This window comes from Penicillium cataractarum (genome assembly GCF_028827025.1).
Source record: "Penicillium cataractarum strain IBT 29864 chromosome Unknown utg000004l, whole genome shotgun sequence".
In the NCBI taxonomy this organism is placed as follows: Eukaryota; Fungi; Ascomycota; class Eurotiomycetes; order Eurotiales; family Aspergillaceae; genus Penicillium; species Penicillium cataractarum.
In genome coordinates, this window is record NW_026622740.1 from 1 (window position 1) to 17,444 (window position 17,444).

Genomic DNA, 17,444 nt, shown 5'->3' on the forward strand with positions numbered 1-17,444 from the left:
TGTAAAGCTGATGAGGTCTTTGTTGATAGGTTCGAATGCATGCATGTCCAGAAGCTTATTGAATTCGATTCGCATAGCTTGTCGGAATTGGCTTTCGAAAGGATGACTAGCTAATTGGTGGTAGCTAGGTGGTGGCGGAGGAATTGATGAGATCGCAATCTTTGGTTGTTGATGTTGATTGGATGAGAAAGCTTGGATATAGGTTGTGAGGGATACGTGAGGGCGTTTTCTCTCACTTTCGTTATCGGTGTCAGAGTCAGAACGTGGGCGTTTAGTTGGTATATGAAGAGGTTCATATCCAGAAGGGTCGAAGTTTGTGTTGTCAATTAAGACGAAAGGGACTATATCCTCTGGTTCTGATTGGCTAGAACTCATCGATTCGTCTGATTTCGGTTCAAGCGGCGGTGTGATTGGTTGATCTCCGAGGATTTCGTCTGTTGGTATGGGTGTGGCATGATCGATATTGATAGTAGGACTACTACTACTTCCACCCCCGAGATCTTGCTGCACCGGTTGGTTGAGGTTGAATGGGATATCTATATTTTCGAGGATTTGATTGATCTCCTCCTCGTCAAGGGTATCAATCTGTTGAGATAGATTGGTTTCCTCATAGATTTGAATGCGTTGGTTGGGTAGCGAAGGATTGTAGGATTCTTCCTCGTTGAATTGGACGTCTCGTGCACGAATTACACGTCGTTTGGTAGGTATCCAGATGCGCCAGATGTTATAGGCTTCATAACCTACTAGATAGCCGATAGCAGCACGTGGTGCTAGCTTAGCTAGTCTAGGTAGCTTAGTAATGCGTACATAAGCTTTACATCCAAAGATTCGAATGTGTGAGAGATCTGGCTTTGCCTGTAGCCAATGTGGTGCGTTTTCACCGAGGTAGGTAGCAAGCGCTTCGTGTGGAGATTGCCAGTTTAGTGTGCGGTGAGGTAGGCGGTTTTGAATATAGACGGCAGTTCTAGCTGCTTCATGCCAGAGATAGCTTGGTAGGTTTGAATCGATAATCATCTGCCTAGCCATCTTTGAAATCAATGCGCCATAACGCTCAGCGTAGCCGTTTTGGTCAGGTTGGTAGGGCGGTGTGGTTTCTAGATAGATACCACGTGATTGTGCTTCTTGATCGAAGAATTCAGATAGAGATCTCTCGTCATCTGAATGGATAGTGAGGACGCGTAGGTTGAATTGGTGTTGTACGAAATCGATCTGGTCGCAGAGAGATTGGGTCGAATCGGTCTTGGTAGATAGATCTTCTGCCAGTTGGTATTTAGTGATAGGGTCCACAGAGTGAGATAGGTAGGTCGTTCTGCCTAAGGATGGTTCGAAGTGTATAAGATCCCAATGCAGAGATTCGAAAGGGCGATTGTACTGCATAGGTCGTCGAGAGATTTGACGATGCGAATTAGCTAGTTTGCATGTCTCGCAGTGGTTGATAGGCGAAGATATATCTTTGATGGTGATGCCTGATGAGTGCTCTGGTAGATGAGATAGGACGTCCTTGCTAACGTGTCCTAGTCGTCTATGCCATAGGTCGACTGTCCCATCTAGCTGCTTCTTGGTGTGTGAAGAAGATAGGGCAACCTTGCTGAATTGCTCAGTGATAGGTGTAACTTGATCGTGTGAGACAGAAGTAAGAGATAAGTGAGAGGTCGGTGAAACATGAGCGTGGTTGGCAGTAGGTCGGTCAGTGGTTGAATTGTCCCATCGAATTAGGTAGATGCCTGATTTCGCGTTAAGCTTGCAGATAGGTCTTCCGTCCTTCTCTTCTAGTAGGCAATCCTTGCCATTCAGATAGATGCCTGCGCTAGCAGCTCTCTCTGCAGAGATTAGGTTGATGTGGAATCCAGGACAATAGGCAACTTGTTTCAAAGGGAAAGTGGTTCCATCTAGAGATTCTGATGGTTTGACGGACAGTTCACCATAACCAAGGATAGTGGTTTCGGTGTTTCCAACCATGACAGAGGACACAACGGGCCTATAGTTTGACAGTAGGTCCCTATTATTCGTGACATGAATTGATGCTCCGGTATCATAGCACCAGGTGTCGTTCTTCTTGGTAGGAATCCTGATTGTGCTCATCGCAACACCATCTTCCTCTCGAAAGAGAGTCTTAACCTGTTGTTTTGGTATATAGGTAGAGAAAGCGTCTCTAGTAGTCGAATTAGTCGAATTAGTCGAATTGGTCGAATTGGTCGAATTGGTCGAATTGGTCGAATTGGTCGAATTAGTCGAATTGGTTGAATTAGCCGGTTGGTAACGTCGAATTGCACGTTGATAGGCTATCTTGAATCCTCTAGATTCATCGCATCGCTTTTCAAATCGCTCTTGGACCTCTGGGTCAGGTTGCCACCCCCTAGGTCTTGCCTTAGGATTCACATAGCGACACGTCTCAAAATCGTGGTTACCAGAGTTAGGTATACCCCCACAGGGGCACTTCCTTCTTCTGGTTGATTGTGTAGGTCCTTCTTCGTCTGATTCGTCAGGTTGACGTCCTTGGTAGGTCGTATGTGCGATAGGTCGTCTTCTACCACTGCTGATTGGTGTGGTAGGTGGTCGGTATTGATCGACGAATTGATTAACCAGTTCGGTCAGGGTAGGTCTCTTTAGACCCTGTAGGATTGTATTGTACCAGAAGGTGTAGAAGCCCTGGTCACTAGGTTGGATAGTCTCTAGGAAATCGTATACTGGCGAGAGAGGTTCTTGGAAGTAGGCAATTCGTGCTTTCTCGCCTTCTGATTGGTTGATTATCCACTTCTGACCCCATGTAGGTAGTTGAGACAGTTTGGTTGGTGGAGCTTGTCGTTTTAGCTCATCCCAATCGCGTAGGATTTGACGATTCTTCGATTGGTCGGATAGGGCAAAGGTAGCACGTAGTTTCACTATAGCTTCGTGTGCTGATAGGCCATTGACGATTTGACGTCCTTCTGGTGTGAGAGAGGATCGAATACCTTGCTTGAGAGATTCAATGGATCGTAGGTAGCGAAAGTAGTCTGATCTTGACGATTCGTATTCACTTAGTAGTATCTTATAGATAGCTAATTGGTCAGACGTAAGGTCGATGAGCCTGAGTGGCTGTTCAGGAAGATTAGATGTGTATGTGTTGGTAGGGTTTCTGATCACATCAGATATCTGTGGTTTAACTGGTTCCTGAGGCGGGGTAATCGGTGCGGATTGGTCCGGATCGGCATATTTCCACACATTATTAGCTAGTGCGTGGTCTTTGACCGCAGTGATCCATGGAACCCAGTGTGCGTGAGATTTTAGTGGGTAGTGAAGCCAGGTGGCTTGTTGCGTGGTTGAATCCATCGCTTCTGTGTGGGAAGTGAAGCGATGTGAGAGTAAAGTAAAAGAAGATTGAATTGAATTGGTTAAATGTTTAGAGCAGAGGCGTCGGGCTCATAACTGTCGGACTCTAGGCGGTGACCATAAAGTCGTGGTTATACACACAAGACGATAGTGTGCATAAGGATTGGTAAATACTCAATATAGTGTCTGAATACACGGTTATGAGTCTATCGGTCGTGCGCACTTCTATGAAGGAGAAGTACCACGATTATGGAAGAGTACCACTGATCTAGAAGAGAGATCACAAAGGATGATAAACTTAATTCAATTTAACTAGGTAACATAGCAGTATTTATATCACAAGAAACATAGCAAAAGGTCACATGATAAATCAACAGAATCAGAGTGTTGAGAGTCTCTTGCTTAGGTAGGCAATCATATGCGAGATCGTTGAGGATCAATCTGTTAGATCTTTATAGAAGAAGATCTATATGTAGAGAGGGGTTATATGAGTGGGTCCTTCATCATGTGACCCCACAACATCCACATGTTGACAGAAGCTATATTATTAGATTAAGCTCGAAAACTAATACCCTAGCTTAAAACCCTTAAGCTAATTAGTAATAACGAAGAGGACGATCAAGAGTTAGGTATTAAGGATATATAACGGATAGAAAACTACGAGGATAATTTAGATAGTAGGAGGACTAATTAAAATAAGTAATAACTATGTAAACGACCAGGAAAACGAGTATCTAAGGTATTTAATAATGACGATAATAGGCTTCCAGAAATGCTAATATATCAGGGCATATAAGGACGGTTAGGGCGGATTCGGAAGCAACTAAGGTTACCTGATAGATTTCAAATTAATTTAAGATAGTCTATGTAGAATGAAAATAATAACATCCTATCTACAAATTAAAACCTTCAATAATCAAAGATTACACTATGATTACTTGAAAAATACAATGGAATCCGCATAAATAATGCACGCTCAAACAAGTCACGAGGCTTAGCATGTTTGACCAGTTTCATATCCACTAGATATCCTCAAATATCCAGAGGATATTAGGTAGCATACTATATCCGCAAAATTGAGGATTGAGGATATTGGGTAGAATACCATATCCGCAATTTGCGGAGAGGATATGTGGATATCCATGGACATTAAGGATGTTGCCGCAGTCTAGAGGAAGCTACTATCTAGTCCCCTTCGTCCTATATGGATTAGCCCCCAATACACTAGGATCTGTCAGGAGCTAATGACAGAGGAGAAAATCTTAGAGATATTTAGAGGCCCGAATAGTCGAAATAAACCTATTTTACGACGGTGCTTCGCCGAGATAAAGAAAAGACGATAGGACCTAATAGCAAGAGTACATAAACACACGCACACACATACAATCACTCTAGATATATTAACGGAAGTCCGACGGAGAGCATATAGCCTATGAAAACTATCCTTGTAATAGCCGGGGCAGGTCATATATTTCGGACACGAGGATTTATCTGCCCGGGAATGGCCGTGCTCGGCTAAGTTTGAACTTATAGGTCATTACTTAGAGACTATGAAGTAAGTTCGAATCAGAAATGAGAAGGAGGCCGAGGATAAAGAGGTAGACGCTAATAGCGTATATTATTATGTAGATAGGGATAGCAACATCGAGGAACAAGATCCTATGTCTAATCCGAGTGTAGGTCGGTCGATTATCGCGGTTCATTTTCCACATAAAGGACAACATTGAGTGGATATTAATTTAGGCATTACGTTACGTATATATACCTTCTTGAATACTATCTAAAAGAAGATTGTGAATCATCTTTCCTTCGAATCACAACACTCTCATCCCAGCAAATCAAAACCCAGTTATGCCTAATCATTGCTATTAGCTTGTAGATCAAAGTCACGACGTCAACTAATTCTGAACAAAACGAAAAGTGTCCCCTGCCCATTACTCTAAACGTATAACCAGTGGTGATTCACTTTATTATCCTTATTTAGATTGACCACTACCCCGCAATACTTACTTAACAGCCCAAGAATAGGCCATTAACCCACAATGGATGAAGGTACCCTACAAAGAAGGAAATATATTCATGAATTATGCTGGACTTGTTAATTCAGAAAAGCTGTGACCTCGAAGATATTTCGGCCCTGGCGATATTAGAAAGCCTCTGCGTCGATCGATGCTTGGTTACTCCTTGGCCCCATATTGCCAATTTGACGTCTTTCCTTGCAAGGATGCCATCGCCGGCACACTCAAAGAGAGTCTAGTCCTGATCTAGGAATTTTATATTCGACCGTGCCTGGCCTCCCGTTCTGGATCTTTTTCGTTGGTGTAATGGTGGCTAGGCAGACTTCAGAGCACTATCACCGGCATTGCGCCCATCCTGCCAATATTTCGTGGGTCCTTGGTCTTGCTGAGTGGAGTGACGCTTGGTCAATGCTTCAGGAGTTTCTCCACATTGACCGACCGTTGGACAGATCTCTCGAAAGGTTGGCGAGACAGTCCAATACACGGTGTCGTCGGCAGCATTCCAGTTAATTCCCTTGGGAACGGTCACTTGGGCCAGCATCTCGTGCAGGGTGGAAGAGCCCTCAACGGGAAGCGGTGTGTGCTCTCGAAGGGCTACGAAGTGAGCTAAAATTTGTGTATCGTCAAAGCGAGCTAGAAAGGTATGCATACAGATGAATTAGAACGATGAAAGTCGCGATATAGTGTAGGATTGATGTGTTGGAAGGAAGCTCTGCGAGCAAATGAACAAGGGGGAAGGTTGAGCTGTCCCTTGGCAAGTTAATCGAGTATTCGAGTGGCAGTCGAGACGGTTCGCTCCGATGATTAATTATATATCGTGGTGCCAAATGAATGCCTCCGGTTTCCTGCAACCCGTATTGAGTCTGGGTCTCCTGGTAGCTTCTCGGGTCTGTGTCAATTTGTGGGCACGGCCCCGGCTTGTTTAATCTGACAGTGACCTTGCCGGTCATTATAGCTTGCTGGGTGTCATCTCATATAAGCAGAACAGTTTATCGAGAAGCTCATCAAGCTCTAAAGCAACAAGATCCGGCCGTTGTAAGTGTATGAAATGGCCGCTTCCTTTGGTTATAATAGGACCCTTACAAAGGTTCGGGTGAACAAGGTTTGAAAATTTCTCGAGGTACTGGAGCCAACTCGGCGAGTTGTAATTTAGAGTCGTTATCTCGTCTGCACCTGTGATCTGCTCTCTGTCAGTACTCAGAAGTTTATCATAGGGCTAGGGTGTTGTGATTTGCGATAGGTGGACTGACCTGCTTTACCTGCTTTGCAAATGGGACCGGGTCATGTGCCATAACTGTGAGCAAAGGGGTACCATCTATTGGACCCTGTAGTTTTGGAGCACCGACGTTTGGGACGTAGTCTGAAACATTGCTCCATCGTAATTTTTCACCGTTTACGTTGTTTGGATTATAGACACTTTCTCGCTGTTGCTTCCTTGCCGTTCGTAAGAGCTCGACTGTGACCCCCTCAGGCAGTGTAGCCGGAGAAAAGTTTGACGCATCAGGGTCTGGATACCAGCTCTGCCCATCAGAATCTGTAGGTGCTCCGTCGAGCACTAGCAATGCAGCCACGGTTTTTGGGTATGCCTTGGCGTAGAGCTCCGAAATGACGGCACCCATTGAATGAGCCACAAACACGAGTTGTAAGGCATCTATATCACTTGGCGGTATGGCTAAGTGCTGCTGTGCAATGCAGATGAGCAGCTGTCGCAAATCGCTAACAGCGTCTAATGCATCGTGTGTATCTTTTGCGCCTTTCCCTTGGTCTGTTGGATCGTGACCAGTTGCGCCAGAACCAAAGCGATCGTAAAGGAGCATCGGAGGACATGGCTTCTGCTCCCGCTTTTTGGCTATAGCTGCGAGTGTTTGAAACCAGACCCTCATCGGATCACAAAGACCGCTACAGAATATCACTAGGGTCTTGGATCCTTGGAGCTGTTGAGCACCTTCAACGAAGGAGTACGCAATGGGAACCGAAGGCTTGGTTGGGATGGCCACGCTCCCGGGTTGAATAGCCGCTGCTAGCATGCTGCGCGTGAAGGGTTCTGAGATATTATGCAAAAAGTGCATGGAGAGAAGTAATGAATTTAGAGGCTGACAAGATGGCTTTCTTTCCTCCTTTTATGGGTTTTGGTATCCAACAACTTAGTTCACTAATGAAATTTACGGCTAACGAGGCTACGCCAAAATACTATACGAGATACAGGGTTTCACGGCTTCATGTTACAACGCATGGACCTGGGGGATCTAGGTGTTGAGGATTCCCGACTAGAGTGAAATAGACGCAAGATCCCAGAATTTCCTTGACTCTATCGACCCAAAGTGGGGCAAAAGATGAACGTTTTACCTACACTTGCTCTGTACGGAGTACAGTGCATGCTATGGACTGTCCACCCCGCTAGTCCCATCGTCCGCTAGTCCCCTCATCCGCTAGTCCACTCGTCCGCTAGTCCGCATTGGCGTACCTGTAAAACAGCTAGCAGGCTACGCAACTTTATGCTGTTCGCTGAGCAACAATCATCTATTGTGAGAAGCATCACTGTTTTTCCTGGCATAAAAATTCTATTGGAAAATATATCGTTTAGGGAAAAACTTCACCCCTTCTCACGATCCACGTAAGATTCTGCCTTATCGGCGGCAACACCCGCAGCATCCATTCCATGCCTAGAAGAATTTATCCCTAGCTTTTTGTAGCATACACATTCTCGCCTAAAGATGGATTAGTCTCAACCGAGGATATGCATTTATTATAAGGATCATGTGTAACCTTAGCCCCCTGGGGAGATTCATAACTCGCTTCTTCTTTCTGTAAACAGAACATCTACTATATTGCATAGAAGTGAAGAGAACCGTCTCCCATAGCAGGCTCGACGGGTAACCGTATTCTTTTCTCCTTTGTAGCAACTTAAAATAGCACAAACTCTTTATTTGCCGTCCAGGCGCCGATACATGCACGACATGTTCGGTCACGCTTAGGTTTCTTACATCGGTTAGGGTCCTTTTTCTCTGTAAAAATATGCGAACAAGGGTGAAACTGCTTCCTCTCTTTGGCTATTTGTCTTGTATCCATTTTCTGCTGATGCTATTCATCGAATGACAAAACCTAGCGATAAAGTCATGACCATACAAATACGGCTTTATCGTCTCTGAATGCTTGCTTCAAAGGTCTAATCAGCCGATATCTTACTATCTTATACCTAGTCTTTCTTCATCCGATATTCCTATATGCACAGAGACTTTATGCACCGCGTTCAAAGTCCACTATATCCTAGGACGTTCCAACTCATGGAGACTAGTAGTTACCTTATAAGATTAATGAGAGAGAGAGAGATAATCGGTAGCACGATTCACATTTTCTCTTTCTATACCACACAAACAGTAATCTTTCCAGCACTAGGTAGTAACGACAACCAATGAACAGTTACACAACCTTAAAGGAAGGGAAAAAAACTGCAGCTAGAGATTAAAGAACCCTAACCTTGCCCTCTTCCCATCCTCTTCCAGACTGGTCCCAAGGAAGTAGGCGGTGTCGATTACTTATCCGCATTTTGCAGCGCATGATTGGCTAGAGATAACCCAGCCGCGTGGCCTCGCTTGGCCTCACGTCAAAGCATCAACACCAACACCTTTTCAAGCTTGTAAGTATTTTGTAACTATCTATTGAATATGTGACAGGATCTCGACATCATACGATATAGACGGAAAATTCTCTGATACGCGGAGCAAAAATATACAGACAGACAGACACGCCATGCTGTTCCTCTTTCCGCTGCTCTTGGGCATGGTGTCATGCATTCAACATGTAGCATGCCATGAGCAGATTCCTATGCAGTTAAACACTCAAGATAGACCGGACTCTCAAGCTGCAAGATCTTCTAAAAATAACTGGAACTTCAACTTCACGTCCCCAGCGCCACACATCTTCTCCTCTCTGCACGGGTTACTGCAGCAGTGGCCTAATACATTCTTCCCTAACGGCCACTCCATCATACCATGTCAAATCCCCGCTTATACGAATTTGTACCATGGACGGCAGGATGGGGGGTTACCTGAGAGTCCAGAGTGGGTTGCTTGTGACATGTAATACTCTCTCTCATTTCGACCAGATGGAATACTAGATGCTAATAGAGTGGCAGAGAAATGGCCTATGGCATAATGGGCTCAGGCCGTAATTCCCACATTCTAACATACCATACCAAAAAAACCGTGGGCTGTCTATATTTCGACGGCGAGTCTGCCACGTTGATGGGCACGGGGCGGATGGATACGCAGATGCTGTTCATTTATGGGAATGTGACGGGCCCGCCGTTAGATGATGGAAAGTGGTCCAGAGGGTTGCAGAATGAGTATGATCGTGCGTCGGGGTTATGTCGGTGGGCGACAGACAAAGGGTTAGGGGGACCGGGATGGGGGGTGGAGGGCATTGTGAGGATGAATGCGGGGTTCGAGATGATCTGGTGCAATTTTTCGAGTCCGAGTATGAGATTAGTGACCAAGGTTAATGTTACGTCGCCGTTGTTACGTGACAAAACCGAGGACGATAGCAAAAATGTCGGCGTTGAGGTAGCGCACGAAGAGGGTACGCATACATCAGCCACATATTATCCGCTCCCGATAGAGACATCCCCGCCCGGCCACTCCAGGGATCCCGAACAACCTCCTATGCCGCCTAGCTGGCGGCGAGGCGGTTAAGAGGCATTCCTTGCTAGTCAGACGTGGGGATGGTTTGAGAGCGCAACATGGCATTACGGATCCAGTGGTATGGGTGCTGGACGAGGAGAATCGAGGGTAGCGCCATTGGCCTGCGGGTTTATGACATTTTACGATGCTGTAAAATTTGAGCGGCAACATGATGCGCGGGTGGCTACTGAGCGGGAGAAGTTGAATATCACGGTTGATGGGCTTTGGGAGGGCCCGGTGAAAGACGAAGACAGGAAAGCCGCACTGGAGAAGTTGATGAGACGTCGGCGATATCATTTGCTGCGGAATATCAGCGAGGTTGATGCCTCGGCCATGAATGTCGCTACAGAACGAGTTTTACAGAATCTCGGGTTTCATAACCTGACCGGCCTTCAACCTTACAGTGGCAACTGCACAGGGATGGACTGGATTGCCGTCTCCAACGACATTGTGCAACGATACGCTCCTCGACTACAACAGTTGAACTCGATTCTCGGTGCAGCATCCAGCATAGACATGAAAAACTCAACGGCACTCAAAAAATGGTTCTCGGGTTTGAGACAGCATACACATTTCCTTTTTGATGCCTTATTTTGAATATGAATATGCTGCTACGCCGAATGCGCAGTGCATGCTGCAGCCATCGCAGGCGACCAGACAGCTAACCCTATCTCGCTGCAAATATCAATATACCCGCCTTATAGCGCCCGATTACTACGCTGAGAAACTCACACCGGAAGAAGCATTGTTGAAATCTACTGTGGAAGAAACGCTAGACAATATCTGCGCTTGGGTTGTCGATGTAGGGCTGACGATTGATCAGGAATGGTTCGATAACTTCGATGTACAGAATACTCCACAACCTGGCGAGCCTCCGTCAAAATTCAATGAAAGAATAAACTACTGGAAAGCCGGTCTGCAGGAACTCATGGCCTGGCTTGGCTGGGTCGACCAGTGGACGTATTGCAAGGATGGGTGCGCATCGGATGAAGTCTGCTTCATACCGATGTGGCCGATGGATTCTATTGAGACGCCGGGACGGTATGGACCGGGTTCTGGGCCGGGTCCTGGCTACGGCTATGGTCCTGGCTATCGCTATGGTCCTGATCGCATCCACGGCAGAGGCGGTCCACCTGGGAAACATCCTGACTCTGACGGAGAAGGGAAAATGCCATCCGGAAAACCATCAGGGGGACCACCAGCCATGCTCCTGAACGAAGACTCATTATGGGATCCGAAATGCATAAAAGCCGAATCTGTAACTTAACATTTCAAGTCATTAATAAATCTTCTAAAGGCTACATCTTCCGCCCATTCCTCAATCTCCTATCAATCCCCATGACAGGTCATCAGCTTCCGGGTCATGGGCATAGCCCCTGGACTCGAGCTCAGCCAATCGTGCGAAGTCAGGAACGTGGCAGCTGCCAACGAATTCCACGCTGCGTTCCAAGCAAACTTTTCCCAGCATTGGAGGGGCATGTTTTCTAGGACCGTAAACTTTGTGCCGCCTGCGTTTAGGAGAGGTGAGAATGTGAAGAAACGTGTTCCTTCGGTTGCTGAGGGGGAGACCAAGGATGGGAACAGGCCGATTTGCATGTATTCATTTTTGGCGTGCGTGATGTACCCGTGAAGGTTTGGGTTGCGCCCGTCCATGTCTACCTTCCGTCAGTCATAAATCTATCTATACATATACATCTCGCAGAACGGGACGCTTACAACGCAGGTAATAATAGTCGCCTTGGGCCATAGCGGCATTCTGGTCAACAGCCCTGTGCGCACAGACGATATAGTCGAATTTTTAGTCTGCCTCGGCGGGCGTTTTGATTACGCTCGCTAGATGGATTGTATGTTTGCCATCTTTTGGGAGTCGAGATTAGGCCGTTGGTCTTTACGGAATGGTAGTTTGAGCGTGCGACTAAGGTAAGTCGGATGGTGGGCTTGCGGCTAAGGATGAAGTGAGCGCCCTCATAAAAGCGGCGGCAGCTAAAATAGGAAAGCCCCACCTGGTATAGGAAAAATGTTACGTATATGGGCCTAAGTAATGAAAAAGAAATCGGGCAGAGTGTGGGTAGTTATATCGAGATATGCAGTGGTAACTTACCACGCACTAGAATTTGGTCATGCTTCTATCCCTTTTCCCCTACGTTCCATAGAGGAAACCTTGTGGTAGATGGAGTAATCAAAATGCATGTATTGATCTATAGCCAATGAGCTTATCTATTCTATATTGGGTTTGATACTTGATGTTGATCCGCATACGAAAGCAACGAAGAATAATACGAGGACCAATAAATTATGCCAAGGCTGAATTGCATGGACCAGATGAAGGAACAGCGACTGAATCCTGGGCTTTGCACTGTACTGAAACAGACAGCGGCAACATCTCGCATGAACCCAGAGATAGACCTCCATCCGCATACCCCATGGGACTCGTTCAATACGAGGAGATGAGTTTGGGACAGCACACTAATAAGGTATGGGTTTCAGAAATGAATAAGAAGGATTCTCAATCAGTCCATTATCATCAAGCTCCCGAAAGGTCTTGCTCTGATTTCATTCTATGTCGACGGTCCATACCTCCTGCAGCCAAAGCAAAACACGTCCAGCCTCTCAAGGCAAGAATCTCCCCTGGTCAATACAGCCTCCACCCTTCATGAAGGCTTGGGCACACTTGCTGGAAAAAGCATACCCATCGTGATGAATTCTCATGGCACTTTCCAGGCCCGTCAACATCATGAATGACACACACAGGATTTACCTCCGGCATGGCGGGGAATACAATTAGCACACCAGGGAAAATTCGCCGTACTCGAATGGAATATTGATATTCCATGGCGCAGAGGAGTACCCGCGATCTTCAACCCAGATTCATCGTCTAAGAACAGACGTCGCATTTCGAACATGTGTGGTGGTGGTGGTGAAACACCAGGCTTGGGATGATTGCGTGGGAGGGACAAGATCAGCTGCTGCGACGGCCATATGGTTCGAATGGGAATGCTGCCGCCACGATGGCCATCACGATATAGAGTGCGGCACAAATGAAGATGGGAACTGATGTGCTTGTCTGTTGTCCGTCAGGGTCGGTCTGATGCTCTCGAATCAAAACAGGGAGGAGGATCCAAAACTCACATTAGCAGCTTGTCCAACCACTGCGCTTACAATGCCCATAATTCGATTGAGACCGATAGCCACTCCATTCCCCGTTCCGCGGTGTGCAGAAGGAAATACCTGCATGGTTGATTGAGTCAGCATGGTGGGGAAAAAATAACACACAAGGCTCGATGACAATACAAGTGACGTACCTCAGGTGTGTAGGCGTAAAGCGTGCCGTAGTAGATGTTTAGACAGAAAGAGATGGCGCAGGTGAACCCAAGGTTCTGGCTCGCGGTCCGCACTTGAGTGTAACAGAAGAAGAAGACCATAGTGATCAAGGCACCGATAATCATGGTTCCCCGTCGACCCCAGAACCAGCGAGAGCGACACATGAAGCCTGCCACGACCGGACCAAAAATGGAACAAGTGTTGTTGATGGCATAGTTACGCCATGTGATGTATTGGCTGGATTCCCCAAAGCTGGCCCCTCTCGATGCCAAATATGTGGGGAGAAAGACATTGTATAGAGGGTATGCTAGGCCAATCAGGAGCCAGGAGAACCAAACCAGAGTGGTCGACCATCCCATTCTCCGGGTAGCATACAGCCCCTGAAAATGGAGAAGCACTTCCTTGGGCGAGATGAGACGCTGGGAGAGACCAACGGCAGTGGTTGATCGGGCTTGGGTTGTGCCATAGGCTTCTAGACGCGCTAGGGTGAGACTGCACGGCCGTTGGTACTTTGTTGCAATGTTTTGCAGCACGCGAACGGCTTCGGCGTCTTTACCCTCGGCCAAAAGGAACTTCGGCGTCTCCTCGAGTCGAATGATGGTGATTCGAAGAATTGAGAGAACAAAGACAAACGCTCCAGATGTATACCAGACGTAACGCCATCCCTGGTTATTGTCCCGCGTACAATTGGTGTCATCATTGCATGAATAGTTTGGGAGGAACCCCCAGGCAAACAAACCAGCAATCAACTGACCCAAACCTGTCAAATTCCGAAAGTCAGAGTCAGTTGACGATTTTACCAAATGAATTTGAAATACAAGTGAATTATGCAAGACTTACCCCACCATGCCGCCATCAGAGTCAACAACCATTGATCCCGACTGGGCAAATATTCGAGGAACACGGTCGTGTCCAGGACCAGATTTCCTCCAGATCCAAAGGCGCTCAAACAAACAAATAGACCCAGTGTGATCCATGAGGGAGAGGCACCCGCGACAATGGTGAACACGGAGGAGACGAACAGAGACACGTTAAAGGCAAAGCGGCGTCCGATGATATCCGCCGAAAACCCCCAGAAGATGGCGCCCACCAGCATGCCCACATAGACGGCAATGGTGAGACCAGTCGAGTATCCCGGGTGAAACTCCTTCTGGGCTTGAGTGGAGATGATGGACTGAATCAGCAGGATCAAAGAGTCCACGGCGTAACCGAAGCCGTTGAGACAGAACAATTTCCAATGATGGGGCGTGAATCCGATCTCATCAATAGCCTAGTTGCGGCGCAAAAAAAAATCTGAAATTAGTTTGAAGCGCCCACGAACATGGCAAAAGAACCCGAGTAGCTCGCGCATGCGACTCACATCGTTCACCAGGACCATCTTGGCCGCTAGCACCGCATCCACCTTCTCCCCGCCAAGCAGGTCATTCTCTCCATGGCCAATAGATCGGTCTTCGGCAATCGAGCTTTGCTTTTTCTTGCCCAGCTCGGTGGCCTCTGACGCGTCCAAAATGCCGGCAGACCGTTCTACATCCATGTTGCAGCGCGAGGAGTGCAGTTGCAGTGACCAATGGTCGCACTTGGTGATCTCCGTACAGTGCGACGGAGGGGGCCCTTTTGCAGTTCTCAGACAGGAGGAGGCTCGATGTGCAGAGAAGTCACCACTCACGCGAGCGGGGGGCCACCGAGGGGGAGGGGTTCCCTGCATTTATATCGTGACGAGAGCTTCGTGCTAGCCTCGGCGATTTGCCAGGGGGGTTCTTTTTCCCTTTCATTATCTCCATCGTTCCATTCGTCGCAGTCCACGCGATCCGTGCTCTGGGCCAAGCTTTCTTTTTTGTCTGGCACGCGGCGTGCGTCCAAGCCTCAAGAGGCAGGTGAGTTCCAAAGGGGGATCGATCTTGGGGAGAGGACAGAAGAAACGGCACCTCCCAGCAGGGTTGACTCCTCCACGCGGCGTGCTGATTGGCGCTGATTAAGTTGAAAAGACATGGGAAAGTGGGGAGGAAGTCAGCCAATGAAAGAGTCACTAGCCACATAGGGGCCAGTCACCAACCCCGAATCAAGCAGGAATCGGCTTTCGTGCATTATCACTGTAACAAGGTTGGTGGCCCAGTCGCAATTATACGTGAGCACTTGGAATTGGGATCCCAGTCAATTATTATCCGGACCCTTGACATTGACAAGCTCTTGGGAAACTGCCAGCTGACTTGGTCATCCTCGGTTTGTGCGACAGCCACTCCTGCGGCTGATATGAAGCATGTGTATGTACACTGAGGTATGTTATCATGGGAAATCCGGGGGATTTTAACCTTCATCTTGGGAGGGCATATACCATGAGCACCATACTATTTGTCTGCCCAAAGGTCAAATTGAGATCTGACAATCTTCAAACCGTGCGGGCTCGGTACAATACATCAAGGAACCGCCATGTGGGCCACTAGTGTATGCCCCATGGATGCGGTTTGGGAGATAAAGTTGACCCCCATGCCGATTCTCTCTCGGCCATTCTTTGCCGGTTTCGGCGTCATGCACGTTGTGCGTCGTCCCGGGGGCTTACTCTTATGTCGAAGCTTCCATTCTCTTGGATGTGCATTGAGGGCGGCTGTTTTAGACTTAACCATGATATATTTTCGTGAGACGAGGAGAGCCACCCAGGAACACCATGCCAGGACCCTTGGTACGCTTTTCTGGACACATACAATGCCGTTCTAAGACTTCAGTCACCATATCACTGTTCATTGTTGTCAGTTTCTACCTCGGTAAATACAAGAATGTTGGGAAGAGAACACTGCTTGCCCAGTATGATCCGATCACGGTGGCATGGAGCAACTGGTGTTCCCACGGTTTCCACTTCATCTGCTCGCAGGCATCTCCTACGGTTTGCCCACACCCCGTCAATTCATGGAAGCCTACCTCAACATTGTCACAGTTATAAATACCTCTGGCCTCTCATTTGTGCTGATTCACAAACTCCAAAAGGGCTGCGTTCACTTCTCGAGGGTGTGACGCGTTCAGGAAGTGCGCTCCTCCCTCAACCGGGACCAAAGTCGCGGATGGGGAACGGGTAAAGAGTTGGATTTCTTCCTTCGCATTGGCGATGGTATAAACCGCATCTTTAGTACCCTGTTCGGAATCAGTACGGATTTGAGCAAAAGATCTGAGGGCAACTGACATGCAACCATAATACCGGGCACTGGATGTCGGAGAGTCGAAGATGCAATCCTCCACGCTCTGCCAAATTAATCGCAGCCATGCGGATTCGTCGACGGCCCTCTTCGCCCTGATAGTTGGACTTGATCGTCTTGTGCCAGAACTCCCGCACCTCTGGTGCCACTTGGTTGAACCCAATGTTGATGACTGCATCGCAATACCCATCGTCAGGTTCAAAGTTGGACGTGGCCTCACTGCTTGCCCACTGTTTCACAAATCCCGATACGATCGCCGGACCATCCCAGCAATCCAGCTGGCGGGTACGTTCCGATTCACAGTCCATGGAAGTGCCCATCGGAATGATTCCCAGAATCTATAAGCAAGGATAGGTCAGTTGTCATTCAATTATTCCATTGCACGACATAAACTCACCTTTTCAGGTCGCAGCAAGGCCATTTGCACCGTGACCCAACCACCCTGGCTGGTTCCCAGAACGAATGCATGGTCAATGTTAAGAGCATCCAATACCTGCAGGTTCATCTCCGCAGTGTCCCAGTACGTCCAATGTTCCCGTGCCGTGCGTGTCTGTCCATGGCCCAGGAGCTCGATCGCAACGAGATTTATCTTGTCGGCCAATTCCACGTTATCAAATTGGTCGCGGTAAAGTTCGGAAGATGTGGTAAACGCATTCACCAAGACGACGGTCGGCTTTGCAGGATCATACTCCCGAGGCATTTGATATGCTGCATCGATGCCTCCCAGGTGGGGCACGCGAATTGTCTTTGTGTTCACCATGGCTTGAGAGTTCAAGGTTCGCTCTTTTGGACCTTGGTTTGACTGTAGATATTTCTATTTTTCGTCGTTGTCTTGCCATTGTGAACACAGATTCTCGGCTATTTATGAGCCCCTCCCGTTTTGCTTGGCTCATTTGCCCGCACTTCATGCTTCGGCGGGGCAGCCGCCCTTT

At 47.6% G+C, this 17,444-nt stretch overlaps 7 protein-coding genes across 7 annotated transcripts; 1 reads left to right on the forward strand and 6 right to left on the reverse strand.

Annotated features, from left to right (window-relative positions):
• Nucleotides 1–5,640: 5,640 nt before the first annotated feature.
• On the reverse strand, nt 5,641–5,868 carry N7496_004520 (uncharacterized protein; the record flags this gene model as incomplete). The annotated part of the gene is made up of 1 exon (XM_056697449.1): nt 5,641–5,868. One exon carries the CDS (start codon nt 5,866–5,868, stop codon nt 5,641–5,643), a length of 228 nt encoding a protein of 75 aa, XP_056555974.1.
• A 667-nt stretch (nt 5,869–6,535) lies between these two features.
• On the reverse strand, nt 6,536–7,354 carry N7496_004521 (alpha/beta fold hydrolase; the record flags this gene model as incomplete). Its single annotated transcript, XM_056697450.1, has 1 exon — nt 6,536–7,354. The coding sequence occupies one exon, from the start codon at nt 7,352–7,354 to the stop codon at nt 6,536–6,538; it is 819 nt and encodes a 272-aa protein (XP_056555975.1).
• Nucleotides 7,355–10,589: 3,235 nt separating this feature from the next.
• Nucleotides 10,590–11,273, forward strand: N7496_004522 (uncharacterized protein; the record flags this gene model as incomplete). The annotated part of the gene is made up of 1 exon (XM_056697451.1): nt 10,590–11,273. One exon carries the CDS (start codon nt 10,590–10,592, stop codon nt 11,271–11,273), a length of 684 nt encoding a protein of 227 aa, XP_056555976.1.
• A 62-nt stretch (nt 11,274–11,335) lies between these two features.
• Nucleotides 11,336–11,659, reverse strand: N7496_004523 (uncharacterized protein; the record flags this gene model as incomplete). The annotated part of the gene is made up of 1 exon (XM_056697452.1): nt 11,336–11,659. One exon carries the CDS (start codon nt 11,657–11,659, stop codon nt 11,336–11,338), a length of 324 nt encoding a protein of 107 aa, XP_056555977.1.
• A 28-nt stretch (nt 11,660–11,687) lies between these two features.
• Nucleotides 11,688–12,009, reverse strand: N7496_004524 (uncharacterized protein; the record flags this gene model as incomplete). The annotated part of the gene is given in 2 exon segments (XM_056697453.1): nt 11,688–11,775; nt 11,786–12,009. Coding segments are annotated over 2 exon segments (312 nt in total), but the record flags the coding sequence as incomplete, so codon positions are not given.
• Nucleotides 12,010–12,965: 956 nt separating this feature from the next.
• N7496_004525 (MFS transporter) lies at nt 12,966–14,861 on the reverse strand (the record flags this gene model as incomplete). The annotated part of the gene is made up of 5 exons (XM_056697454.1): nt 12,966–13,070; nt 13,136–13,234; nt 13,309–14,087; nt 14,168–14,597; nt 14,649–14,861. The coding sequence occupies 5 exons, from the start codon at nt 14,859–14,861 to the stop codon at nt 12,966–12,968; spliced, it is 1,626 nt and encodes a 541-aa protein (XP_056555979.1).
• Nucleotides 14,862–16,276: 1,415 nt separating this feature from the next.
• On the reverse strand, nt 16,277–17,272 carry N7496_004526 (alpha/beta fold hydrolase; the record flags this gene model as incomplete). The annotated part of the gene is made up of 3 exons (XM_056697455.1): nt 16,277–16,450; nt 16,500–16,850; nt 16,910–17,272. The coding sequence occupies 3 exons, from the start codon at nt 17,270–17,272 to the stop codon at nt 16,277–16,279; spliced, it is 888 nt and encodes a 295-aa protein (XP_056555980.1).
• Between the last annotated feature and the right edge of the window lie 172 nt (nt 17,273–17,444).